Source organism: Eretmochelys imbricata, chromosome 8 (genome assembly GCF_965152235.1).
Source record: "Eretmochelys imbricata isolate rEreImb1 chromosome 8, rEreImb1.hap1, whole genome shotgun sequence".
Lineage (NCBI taxonomy): Eukaryota > Metazoa > Chordata > Testudines > Cheloniidae > Eretmochelys > Eretmochelys imbricata.
The window spans coordinates 649,561-662,141 of NC_135579.1; the positions used below are offsets into that span (position 1 = coordinate 649,561).

At 54.5% G+C, this 12,581-nt stretch overlaps 1 protein-coding gene across 1 annotated transcript; it reads right to left on the bottom strand.

Moving 5' to 3' along the window:
- Positions 1–203: 203 nt before the first annotated feature.
- Positions 204–10,044, bottom strand: LMAN2 (lectin, mannose binding 2). Its single transcript, XM_077824773.1, has 8 exons — positions 9,840–10,044; positions 9,000–9,118; positions 8,652–8,769; positions 4,391–4,470; positions 2,450–2,611; positions 1,347–1,461; positions 877–996; positions 204–466 (listed from the first exon to the last, which is right to left on the bottom strand). Exons 1-8 carry the CDS (start codon positions 10,027–10,029, stop codon positions 306–308), a joined length of 1,065 nt encoding a protein of 354 aa, XP_077680899.1. The 5' UTR covers positions 10,030–10,044; the 3' UTR covers positions 204–305.
- Positions 10,045–12,581: the final 2,537 nt, after the last annotated feature.

The following is a 12,581-nucleotide window of genomic DNA, read 5'->3' on the forward strand; positions in this document are numbered from 1 at the left end:
CCGCTCTGGGGGCGGCACCGGCCAGCACGGCACGAGCCAAGGGCAGGCGGGAGCCGCGGGGTGCGGGGGAGAACCCGCCCCGTGTCTGTGCCCCCCGCCCACCCCGCAGACACGCGCTGGGTTCGGCTCGCTCACCCCTGCCTGCTTGTTCGACACACGCTACCTTGGAGGAGCTAAGGCAGAAACAAGATACCAGAACTCTGTTATTTCTCCAAAAACAGCTTTTTAGAAACCAGAGTTTTGTACAATCCCCCATAGAAAAGATCCCGGCCGGAGCCGGAGCCGGGGCCGGTCCAGCTCCTTCACTAGTAAAAACGCTTGTTCCGCTCCTGCCGTCTCTGGAAGACCACGGCCCCCACCACAGCACACACAATGATGCCCAGCAGGGCGCAGAGCAGCAGCAGGAACACCTTCCAGCCAGTCAGGGGCCCACTTCGGAAATTCCCTGTCGGGTCATCCACGTTGTCTGTGGACAGAAAAGAACAAGGCTTAGAGCAGAGAGATTTACCTCCACCAAGTCTCCTATTCCACCTTGAGCTTGGGATCTCCCATAGTTAACAAACGGGCTAATGCTGATCTGCCAAATCCCCCTCCCAAAAGGGTGGCTTTTGGACAAGTCAATGTCACATGTCTACTGTTACTGTGTTAAGAGCAGGCAGGGAGATCCCATTGCACAGGCTGGGGTAGAAAAATCCCTGTACACCCCCAAGCTGTATGTGAGAAATGCCCTCCCACCAGGGATGCTATGCAGTGTTGGATCTCACACTGCTTGTGGCCGAGGGCCCAGCATTGGTCTATTTAGGTCAGCGCTCAGCAGGCCTGAAGGAATGACACAGGAAGCATCTATCATGGGTCTCCAGAGCCCAGAAGATTCACCTTTTGGTGACTTAAGGAGGCTGACACTGGGCTCAATCTTTGTCCAGTCGATGTTCTCTTCCTCTGGTGGATGCTGTACCATCAGCTGAAATAGCTTCATTGAGATGATGTCATGATTGTCTAGGAAACAAGCATCAATTCGATGATGGCACAGCCCTTTCTGAGCTGCATGCCCTCAAAGACACATGAAAAGATTCCTCTCGTGCTCTGTCATGTCCTGGTCTCCCTCAGGCCCACCCTCCCGGACTCAGAGACCTGGCTTCCACTGGGGAGGCTTTCCCTTGCTGCCTAACCAAAGAGCCTGCTCTCTTTCCCAGTCTGCTTGTCTCCTCTCCTGCACAGTTAAGAACTCCAAGTGCTCAGCCTGCTGCAAGAAAGCACTGGAAAGCCACTCCACCCACAGCACCATGCCCCAGCCCCCAAAGCTGGCTTGGGCTGAGAACATATTCCAATTCAAAAGGTGCTCTCACCAGACAGGTCCCCTGTGCCAGCAGAAGCCCCAAAGAAGTAGCCAGTGGGCAGTCGGACTCCTGCAATGTCAATGCAGTTCTTCCACTCATTCTTGTCCTCCACATCGGTCATCACCTGCCAGGAAAAGGCAATGTCAGTTCAGGGAATAGAACCAAGGGCGTCAGAGCCTTCTGAAGCCAGAAGCAGGAGTGGGGCCAGGGAGCCCACCTCACCTCCCATCCAGGGCCAAAAGCAGCCCCCTGCCCTGGCTCCATGTCCGGCCCATCGTAAGCATCGGTGGGGGGTTTGTATTGGCTCCTCACAGCCACCTGTGTGGCTCTCCCTGACCCAGCTCCAGCAGGGGCCTTAGAGCTGCAGCCCAGCCATAAAGGCAGCGCAGGCAGTTGTGGGGAGGCACGGCACGGATCCTCCACCTGCCGGTGGTGTCAGGTGTCCACCGACAGCAGCCCCTGGCCTGTGTCCCGGCCCCCCAGGGCAGGCAGAAGGTCCAGGCTGCAGCTCCCCATAGCGGCCTGTGCGGCTCTTAGCATGGCCGGGCTGTGGCTCTGAGGCCTGCCCTGGTCAGGGGGAGACATGAGCAGCTGTGGTGAGCCGGCACAGAGTCATGGACCATCTACTTCCAGCGGGCTGGGAGCCCGGGGGACAGGCCAAGAGCTGCTGTCAGCCCCCCACCCCATGCAGGCAGGTGGAGGGTCCACATGCACGGCTCCCACAACTGCCTGGGCTCCCCTCCCCGGCTGGACTCCACAGTAGCCTGGTGGTGGGTCCTGGGGGAGGGGGTTGGGAAGAGGAGGGGAAGGGGGTGGGTCTGCCCCAACAAAAGTCTACTTTGAAAAAGTGGGAGAGCTTTGGCCCCTTCTGTTCTAGCACCACGGTGCAGAGTCCTGCCCAGCCCAGCCTCACCCTCTCTAGAGCCACAGTGGCAAGAGGGCAGGTTGGCTGATCCAGGTGTTGGGAGGACAGCCCTTTCTCAGCATATCACCCCTTGGCCTTGGCAGTGCTGCCATTCCCACCACTATCCTTCCCAGCACAAAGTCAACTGCTCGGCTCAGAGAGCCTACAACAGGCATGAAGCTCAGCACCATCTCCGAACACATCTCACCGTCAGCCGGCCCCTGGAGTAACGAACTGCCAGGAAAGTGTCATGGTTCTGATTTCGAAGATCAGCCGTGCAGCCAGCTAGCTCTGTCCAGCGCCCATCCTTACTGTGATCATAGGCCAGGGAGCCGTTATTCACCATGGCAGAGATGTATGGGAACACACGCTGTAGGTGCGGAGAAGGAGAACATTACTCTGAGCCTTCTACAGGCCGGGAGAGATCTGCATTCGGGACAGATGTGTCCCACAAGCCTGAGCCTCCACCTAACAGGGCCCGTGTGCATACCCCATAGGACTAGGCACCTAACTGGGGCACAGACCTGCCATCCCCTGTGGCACTGAAGCTATGGCTTTGCCTAAAGGGGCCTAATGAAGAAGAGCAGCAAATAAGTCAAAGGTTCTTTTCTAGGTTGACGTCAGGATGTATTTTGTTGAGGGAAACAGATATAGAGAGATCCTTCTATCCAGTCCTTAGGCCATTCATTTCCCAAGTGTCTCAGTTGGAGCACACAAAATGATCAGATGAGCACAGAATTAGGAAGGCTCCAAGCAAGGGAGCAGTTCTTTCTGCCTGCCCATCCTGAGCACAGACAATGACCTGCTCCATCAGGTTTGTAGTGAGAAATAAACATCCCTCCTAGCATTTTCCTCCTCCCTAACATGCTTCTGACCCCTTCGATACAGGATGGGCCACCTCAGATCTTGATTATTTTTATTACTTGGATTCCAGTAGCACCTAGGAGACCAGGATCACACTGTACTAGACACTGTACAAGCACAGTTCCAAAGAGTTTACAATTGAAGTATAAAACAAGAGACATCAGATGGTCATAGACAGATGTGGAAGTACAAGCAAACAAGACAATACTGGTTGGCATAAAAGGCAGCGGTCTCTGCACACTAGTGGCTTAACCATTGTCAAGCTTTTTTTTTTGCAGTCATCACAGAAAAGGAGAGCCTTTGGGAGAATACTGAAGGAGCTTTGCGGATGCTCAGGAAAAGCTCCTCCCAAATATGAGGGGCAGCATGGGAGAAAGCACAAAGGTGTTCATTTGAAAATGTAGACAAACGAGCAGTGGAAGTGAGCATCATGAATCACTCAGATGCGAGCATCCAAAGATCATTAGTGGAGGACAGGTAGTGGGGAGAGGCCACGAAGGGCCTTGAAAGTGAAGACAAGCAGCTTGTGTTTGATGAGACAGAGAAGATGGAGCCAGTGGATCTTGTTAGATGAAAGTTACCATGGCAGCCAGAAGATGTAACAAGACTTGCACACACATGGGAGAAAGGAGGAGAATCAACAACAAAGATACACCCCCTGGTGAGCATGTTTTGGATGGCTTTCTGCCAAGCTGAGCTGTGGTCTTAAGAGTTAGTACAGGAACGATTAGACAAAAGTTTTCCTTTTACTATTCTTTTCCATTTCCATCGTGTGTGTTTGCAACCAAGGGCAGGACTAATCTGGCAGGATTAACCTATGATCTAACAATGGACATTTACTAAATTGTCATAAGGGCTGAAAGCTCCCTAAGAAACCTGGATGAAGTGGGGGAACTCAGGGCAGATTTTCTTTGATCTGCAATTTTAAGTTTTTCCTTTATGTATTTAGTAAGTGGCGCGAGGGTCGTGTTTCTTCCTTGCATCTCTCCCCTAGGTCAGCAGGAATCAGAGACCCTGAAAATAGGTTCTTTCTAGCTAGGAAATCTGGCGTGTGCTAGTGACTCAACATGTCCTTACCCTCCCCTTTTTCCTACTACATACATCTCTTCCTTTCCCTTCCACTGCAGGAAGTACAGTCAGGCTAGCCACAGCCCCTTGCCCCCACAACAGGTGATGTGCTAAGACCACATAGCAAGAAAAGACACCTCCTTGGTGCTAGTCACAATGAGCCCTGTCCATGCTGCCAGGAGCCTCAGACCTCCCCAGGCTTCCTGTCACCACTTACCTCTGTTGCTTCATCATTGGGGTATGTGTCCAGGAAAATGGCCAAGCCATGGAAATTATCCTTGCTACCAAAGACAGGGCCTAGAGAAGCAAAGCAGCACAAGGTTAATAGTGCTCTGACAAAGGGGCTACGCAGATCTTCAAATCACACCTACCCCTCATGATACACAAGGCAGATTTACTTTTCCAACTCAACAAGAGATGGAGGAGAAAGGGCACTAAGGACCCTCCAACTCTGCATTGCAGTGACCAGTCTCTGGTGAACGTCTCACCCCATTGTTAGCCAACGTGTGTTATACATATTACTTTTACCACTATCTATGAAGTGCATGTAATGAATACTCTGTGTATAAGTGTTGGCTATTTATGCCAACTGACTTGTACTATTTTTCCCAACAATGCTGTTCACTCTTATTCACTGGTATATTGCACAATACCTTTGAACAGGACAACTCAGCATTTGGCCTAAGTGGATAGGAATACTGTCAAAGGCAAAATCCATTAATATTCTGCCCTGGTATGAGCTGGGCAGCTAACTTCATGGATCAATACCTGGAATGTTAATGTCCAAAACAAAGATAAAATAAAGGTACAGAACAATAAGTTCAGGAACTGGTACAAACTGGTGGGTTGAATCTTAGGTATCTCATAAAATGCTTTGTTACTTGTCAGCAACTGTTCTCTACGTAGAAGTGGTTTTGGTGGCGTATCCCTGAAGCGCACATTCCGTGTAAGGTGAACATGCTACAGGACAAGAATTGCTTCCCAAAAGGAGGGAAATGTTTACTTTTTGTACTGTAATGCTTGGTCTTTAGAAAATAAATTTGGTTAAGTTTATTATTTGGGCTCTTGAACATTTTTAAGAGCAATCAGCAAGTGTAGTCAAACATTTGGCTATGCTTTTAATGAACAGACTAAGGCAGCTATCAAATCCGCCAGCTGGGTTTTATGAAATGCTCCCACACAGAAAAATCACATCTTTCAAGCCGCTTCAACCCAAGCAACGTGAATAAGTAGTCTTTAATTCATTGTTACAAGTAACTTCTATAGAGAAAAGCGCTATTGGAGATCTTAGGTGCTAGAGACTAGTAAGACTGATACCAAGAAGAAGCAGCGAAAGCCACGTGTTATACAACAGGGACAAACCAGCCCAGCTTTTGTCAGGGTAAGTCATGAAGTGAGGCATGGCTCAGAGCTCAGAACCCTAGCTTGCCATAGACAGCAAATAGAGGCGAATCTTGACACACACTTTGGAGTTAGGTTTCAGAGTGGTAGCCGTGTTTGTCTGTACCAGCAAAAACAATGGAGGAGTCCTTGTGGCACCTCAGAGACTAACAAAATTATTTGGGCATAAGCTTTCGTGGGCTAGAACCCACTTAATCAGATGCATGGAGTGGAAGATACAGGAGCAGGTATAAATACATGAAAGGACAGGAGTTCCCTTACCAAGTGTGAGGTCAGTCTAACGACAAGTTACTTAACAGCAGGATACCAAGAGAAGAAAAATAACTTTTGAAGTGGTAATGAGAGTGGCCCATTTCAGACAGTTGACAAGAAGGTATGAGTAACAGTAGGGGGAAATTAGTATTGGGGAAAATTAGGTTTAGGTTTTGTAATGACCCAACCACTCCCAGTCTTTATTCAGGCCTAATCTGATGGTGTCCAGTTTGCAGATGAATTCCAGTTTTGCAGTTTCACATTGGAGTCTGTTTTGGAAGTTTTTCTGTTGAAGAATTGCCACTTTTAGGTCTGTTATTGAGTGAGCAGAGAGTGCTCCTACTGCTTTTTGAATGTTATGATTCCTGATGTCAGATGTGTGTCCATTTATTCTTTTGTGTAGAGACTGTCCAGTCTGGCCAATGTACATGGCAGAGGGGCATTGCTGGCACATGATGGCATATATTACATTGGTAGGTGTGCAGGTGAATGAGCCTCTTATGGTGTGGCTGATGTGATTAGGTCCTATGATGGTGTCCCCTGAATAGATGTGTGGGCAGAGTTGGCAATGGCTTTGTTGCAAGGATAGGTTCCTGGGTTAGTGTTTTTGTTGTGTGGTTGCTGGTGAGTATTTGCTTCAGGTTGGGGGCTTGTCTCCCAAGATCTGTGAGAGTGAGGGATTGTCCTTCGGGATAGGTTGTAGATCTTTGATGATGCTCTGGAGAGGTTTTAGTTCGGGGCTGAAGGTGACTGCTAGTTACTTTCTTTGTTGGGCCTGTCCTGGAGTAGGTGACTTCTGGATATTCTTCTGGCTCTGTCAATCTGTTTCTTCACTTCAGCAGGTGGGGTATTATAGTTTTAAGAACACTTGATAGAGATATTGTAGGTGTTTGTCTCTGTCTGAGGGGTTGGAGCAAATGCGGTTGTATCTTAGAGCTTGGATGTAGACAGTGGATCGTGTGATGTGGTCTGGATGAAAGCTGGAGGCATGTAGGTAAGTATACCAGTCAGTAGGTTTCCGGTATAGGGTGGTGTTTACGTGGCCATCACTTATTAGCACTGTAGTGTCCAGGAAGTGGATCTCTTATGTGGACTGGTCCAGGCTGAGGTTGATGGTGGGATGGAAATTGTTGAAATCATGGTGGAATTCCTCAAGGGCCTTTTTTTCATGGGTCCAGATGATGAAGATGTCATCAATGTAGTGTAAGCAGAGCAGGGGCATTAGGGGACAAGAGCTGAGGAAGCGTTGTTTTAAGTCAGCCATAAAAATGTTGGCATACTATGGGGCCATGCGGGTACCCATAGCAGTGCTGCTGACTTGAAGGTATACATTGTCCCCAAATGTGAAATAGTTGTAGGTGAGGACAAAGTCAAAGTTCAGCCACCAGGTTTGCCGTGACATTATCAGGGATACTGTTCCTGACGGCTTGTAGTCCATCTTTGTGTGGAATGCTGGTGTAGAGGGCTTCTACATCCATAGTGGCCAGGATGGCATTTTCTGGAAGATCACCAATGGACTGTAGTTTCCTCAGGAAGTCAGTGGTGTCTTGAAGATAGCTAGGAGTGCTGGTAGTGCAGGGTCTGAGGAGAGAGTCTACATAGCCAGACAATCCTGCTGTCAGGGTGCCAATGCCCAAGATGATGGGGCGTCCAGGATTTCCAGGTTTATGGATCTTGGATAGCAGATAGAATACCCCTGATTGCACAGACACATCCCTAGAACCACAGATTTGTTCCTGTGCTTTTTCAGGGAGTTTCTTGAGCAAATGGTAGAGTTTCTTTTGGTAATCCTCAGTGGGATCAGAGGGCAATGGCCAGTAGAATGTGGTGTTGGAGAGCTGCCTAGCAGCCTCTTGTTCATATTCCGATGACAACAGCACCTTCTTTGTCAGCCTTTTTGATTATGAAGTCAGAGTTGTTCCTGAGGCTGTGGATGGCGTTGTGCTCTGCACAGCTGAGGTTATGGGGCAAGTGATGCTGCTTTTCCACAATTTCAGCCCGTGCACGTCGGTGAAAGCACTCTATGTGGAAGTCCAGTCTGTTTTCTCGACCTTCAGGAGGAGTCCACGCAGAATCCTTCTTTTTGTAGTGTTGGTGGGAAGGTTTCTGTGAATTAGTGTGCTGTTCAGAGGTGTGCTGGAAATATTCCTTGAGTCGGAGATGCCGAAAGTAGGATTCCAGGTCACCGCAGAACTGGATCATGTATCTGAAATGGGCCACTCCCATTACCACTTCAAAAGTTATTTTTCCTCCCTTGGTATCCTGCTGCTAAGTGAATTGTCTCATTAGACTGACCCCTCATTTGGTAAGGAAACTCCTGTACTTTCACGTATTTATACCTGCTCCTGTATCTTCCACTCCATTCATCTGAAGAATTGGGTTCTAGCCCACGAATGCTTATGCCCAGATAATTTTGTTAGTCTCTAAGGTGCCACAAGGACTCCTCGTTGTTTTTACTTTGGAGTTAGCTTCCCAGACCTGAGGAAGGGCTGTGTGTAGCTTGAAAGCTTACCTCTCTCACCAACAGCAGTTGGTCCAATACAAGATATTGCCTCACCCACCTTGTCTCTCAGACTTTGGACAGAGATACTCAGCAGAGTGGACTGGCAACCCCCACTCTTTGCACCCTAGAAGGAGATTCAAAAGGGAGCACCCCAGTGCTCTGTGGCACACTAGTTACATTTCCCCTTCCTGAGCTGCTGCTGGCAATTACTGAAAGGATGAAGTGTAGAATCCATTATGACAGGAAACTTGCCCACCCCGCCCCCACAGTGGGAGAGACACCTCTCCCTCTAGGAGTGCATGCACCATCCCCTACTATGTACCTGGCATGAGGCGCTCCTGGGTGTACCACAGGGCAAAGCCATCCCCGTGTAGGTTCTTCTTGCCTGCTCCATGGATCTTGAAGTGGACATGGAGCTCCCAGTCCTTGAGGAAGCAGGGCTGTGAGAAGGAATCACACTCAGTACCATGGATAGCATTTCATGGACACCTCCCCCACCCATGGGGACTCCCAGACAGAACTTCTTAGCCATTGCACCCTCTCTCTTTCCTTTCAAGGACATCAGCTATAGCCCCCACAGAAGCTGCAGCGTTCACCCTCATTCAGGGCTTGGAACTCCAGCTCCCGAGTTACCCAGATGGAATCCCCTCCATCTCAAGGCTGCACTCACCACACGGTTCCAGATGGAACCCTCTTTGCTGCGCTCATCAGGAGTCAGGCGGACATACTGGCTGGTGAGCATTGTGCTCCCCTGGAAGTCCCAGAGGGGCATTGAACTGGAACCAACCCCTAGAGCAGAGAGAACGGGTACAACAGAGATCACAAGCTAAGATGACAGGGAAGGGCTGCAACGGCTCTGGGAGCCACAGAGAATGACCGTGCTGGGGGCAGGCCAAGCTGGACAAACGCCAGAGAAAGGCCTGTGGGGACTCAATGGGAAGGTGGGGCCAGAGAGCCTCCCAACGTCTCTGCCCTGCTCCCGGAGGAGGAGAAGCAGCCGAAGTGGGGCGGGGCCTGTCGGAGCAGGGCGTCCCCAGCCCCACTCCCCCCAGGCCCCTGCCCCTCACCCTGGTAGGGGAGAAGCGGCCAGAGCGGAGCGGGGGCTGTCCCAGAGGAGCGCCCCCAGCCCCACTCCCCCCAGGCCCCTGCCCCTCACCCTGGTAGGGGAGAAGCGGCCGGAGCGGGGCGGGGCCTGTCGGAGCGGGGCGTCCCCAGCCCCACTCCCCCCAGGCCCCTGCCCCTCACCCTGGTAGGGGAGAAGCGGCCGGAGCGGGGCGGGGCCTGTCGGAGCGGGGCGTCCCCAGCCCCACTCCCCCCAGGCCCCTGCCCCTCACCCTGGTAGGGGAGAAGCGGCCAGAGCGGGGCGGGGGCTGTCCCAGAGGATCGTCCCCAGCCCCCCTCCCCCAGGCCCCTGCCCCTCACCCTGGTAGGGGAGAAGCGGCCGGAGCGGGGCGGGGCCTGTCCCAGAGGAGCGTCCCCAGCCCCCCTCCCCCAGGCCCCTGCCCCTCACCCTGGTAGGGCTTGGTCAGCGAGTGCTCCCGCTTCAGGTGCTCGTTGTTCCCGTCGGTGAGCTCGGCGGCCCCGCGCCGCAGCCCGGGCGCCAGCAGCAGCAGCGCCCCACACAAGAGGCCGCGCACGGGGCAGCCTCGGCCCCACCGCCCGCGGCGCGCGCAGCCGCCTCCGCCCGGACCCGCCGCCATCCCGCTCCCCCTGCTTCCGGCCGGAACCGGAACGCACCAGCCCCCCCGGAAACTCCCAGCAAAGGCTGCGCCAGCCCTCCAATTAGAGCCCGGCCGGCCGGGGCTTCCGGGGGAGACCCCGCCCCCACGCAGCGCAGCTAGCGCGAGAGCTCCAAGTCACTCTCGGTATCCATGGCAGCCGAGAGGCGGGGCTAACGAGGCTCATACCGCTCCCAGCATGCACTTGGGACGGTGGGGCGTGAATAGCTTCTCCAGCAGGCTCTCGCCCGGGGGACTACAACTCCCGGCATGCACTTGGGCTAGGCCTGTCGGGCCGCGGCGCCCCTGGCCTGTGGTTTGTCTGCGTCTCTGCGGCGTCGGCTCGGCTCCCGCGCCATTGACCCCGCCCCTCCCCACGGACCGCGAGCCGCGCGTGACCCCGCCCCTCCCCCGGCAGCGCCCCGCCCCGCCCGGGTCCCCGCGCGCCAATGACTCAGCCAGAGCCGCCGCGGAGCCCAGCAGCTTTATTGGCGGTGCCGAGAGAGCCCGGGCCGCGGGCCGGCGGCATCCCGGGGCAGCCCCGGCCCGGCCCGCGCGGAGCTGGGGGGTGTCGGCCGCGGCCCCAGCCCTGGCCCGGGGGCGACCCGCGTGGGCTCTGGGCGCCGCCTGGCCGGCCCCGCGGAGCTGCAAGCGCCCCCCGGCAGCGGGAGGGCCGGGGCCGGGGCCGGGGCAGGGGCAGCGGGAGGGGCTGGGGCTGGGGGGAGCGAGCGGGGCTGGGTGGGGCCTGGGGCAGCTGGGGCAGGGGCTGGGTGGGGGGCGGGGGAGCGGGAGGGGCCGGGGTTGGGTGGGGGCTGGGGCAGGGCCAGGGGCTGGGAGGGGCTGGGCGGGGGCAGTGTCTCCCCGGCCCCCTCTCGCTGCGGTGCAGGCTGCAGCCCCCGCACGCCCATGCCCGGCGGGTGTCATGTCACTGTACAGAGCCAGTGGGCTCGGCGTGGGACTGTCTGGCTTCAGGCAGCCCCTCGGGTCCGGGCTTTCAGAAGCTCCTTGGGCTGCTCTGAACCGGCGGGTTCCCAGTAACTACTCTGAGGCAGCGTTGCCTTGTGGGATCGGCTTGCCGGGATGCTGCAGGGGTACAGATAAGTAACGTAGCCTGTGGGTTAAGCCACTGCAGTAGCGTGCCGTCTGTGTGGCTATGTGCTGACTCTGACTTCCTGACTGTCCCCCCAGAAATGCATGGAGGATGCCATCTCGCTCTACACAATGACATCTTCCGCCCTGTGTGACTTTGCATGCACTATATGTGTAAGGTTGCGCTGTGCACACATGCATAAAATTGGAGCCTTCCTAACAATTGCACACTACGGAGAGCCCAGCTGGACTTTAGGTCTAGATCAGGGGTTCTCAAACTTCACTGCACCGTGACTCCCTTTTGACAACAAATATTACTATATGATCCCAAAATGGGGACTGAAGCTTGAGACCACCCAAGCCCTGCTGCCCTATGTGGGTTTGGGGAGGGGGCCTACAGCCAAAGGACATCAACCCTGAGCAGGGGGACCCGTAATGTGAGCCCTGCTGCCCAGGGATGAAGCTGAAGCCTGAGAACCATGGGCTTCAGCTTTGGCCCCAGGCGGTGGGGCTCAGGCTTTGACTTCAGCCCAGGCCCCAGCAAGCCTAATGCCAGCCCTGGCAACCCCATGGAAACAGGGTTGTGACCCACTTTGGGGTCCCGACCTACAATTTGAAAACTGCAGGTCTAGACCAGTCGTTTTCAAACTTTTTTTCTGGCGACCCAGTTGAAGAAAATTGTTGATGCCTGTGATCCAACGGAGCTGGAGATGAGGGGTTTAGGCTGTGAGAGGGGTCAGGGCTGGGGCAGAGGATTGGGGTGCAGGAGGGGGTCAGGGTTTTGGGCTGGGGGTGCAGGCTCTGGGGTGGGGCTGGGGATGAGGGGTTTGGGGTGCAGGGGGCGGATCAGGGCTGGGGCAGGGGATTGGGGCACGGGGTGTGTGCAGAGGCAGGCTTCCCACCTGTCCTAGCTCCGTAGACCATGATGTGCTTGAAGTGGCCAGCAGCAGGTCTGGCTCCGCATGGCTCTCTGCTGCAGGCAGTGCCTCAGCTCCTGGCCAATGGGAGTACAGAGTCAGGATGGGGGCAGCGCGCAGAGCCTCGTGGCCCCCCGCCTAGAAGCCAGACCTGCTGGCTGCTTCCGGGGTGTTGGAACAGGTACACACATGGCTGCCTTGCTGGGCAGCACCGCCGACGGGACTTTTAATGTCACAGTTGGCAGTGCTGGCCAGAGCGACCCAGTGCTGGGTCGCAACCCGAACTTTGAAAAACGCTGGTCTAGAGGCTTGCCAGTGCCCTCCACAGTTCAGGAACTGCAGATACACCAGTGACCAAATGAAACCCAGGAGGATGAGGCATTGCAGAGAAGCTGATGAGCAATGAGAGCTTGGCCAGGAAAGGCCCTTTGAGCTCAGCAGCCTGGGGTTAGGGGCACAGGGAGGGCCTACTACTGGGAATCTCTGGGAGCTGGTGAGCATGGCTGTGCGAACTGCAATTTGATTCAG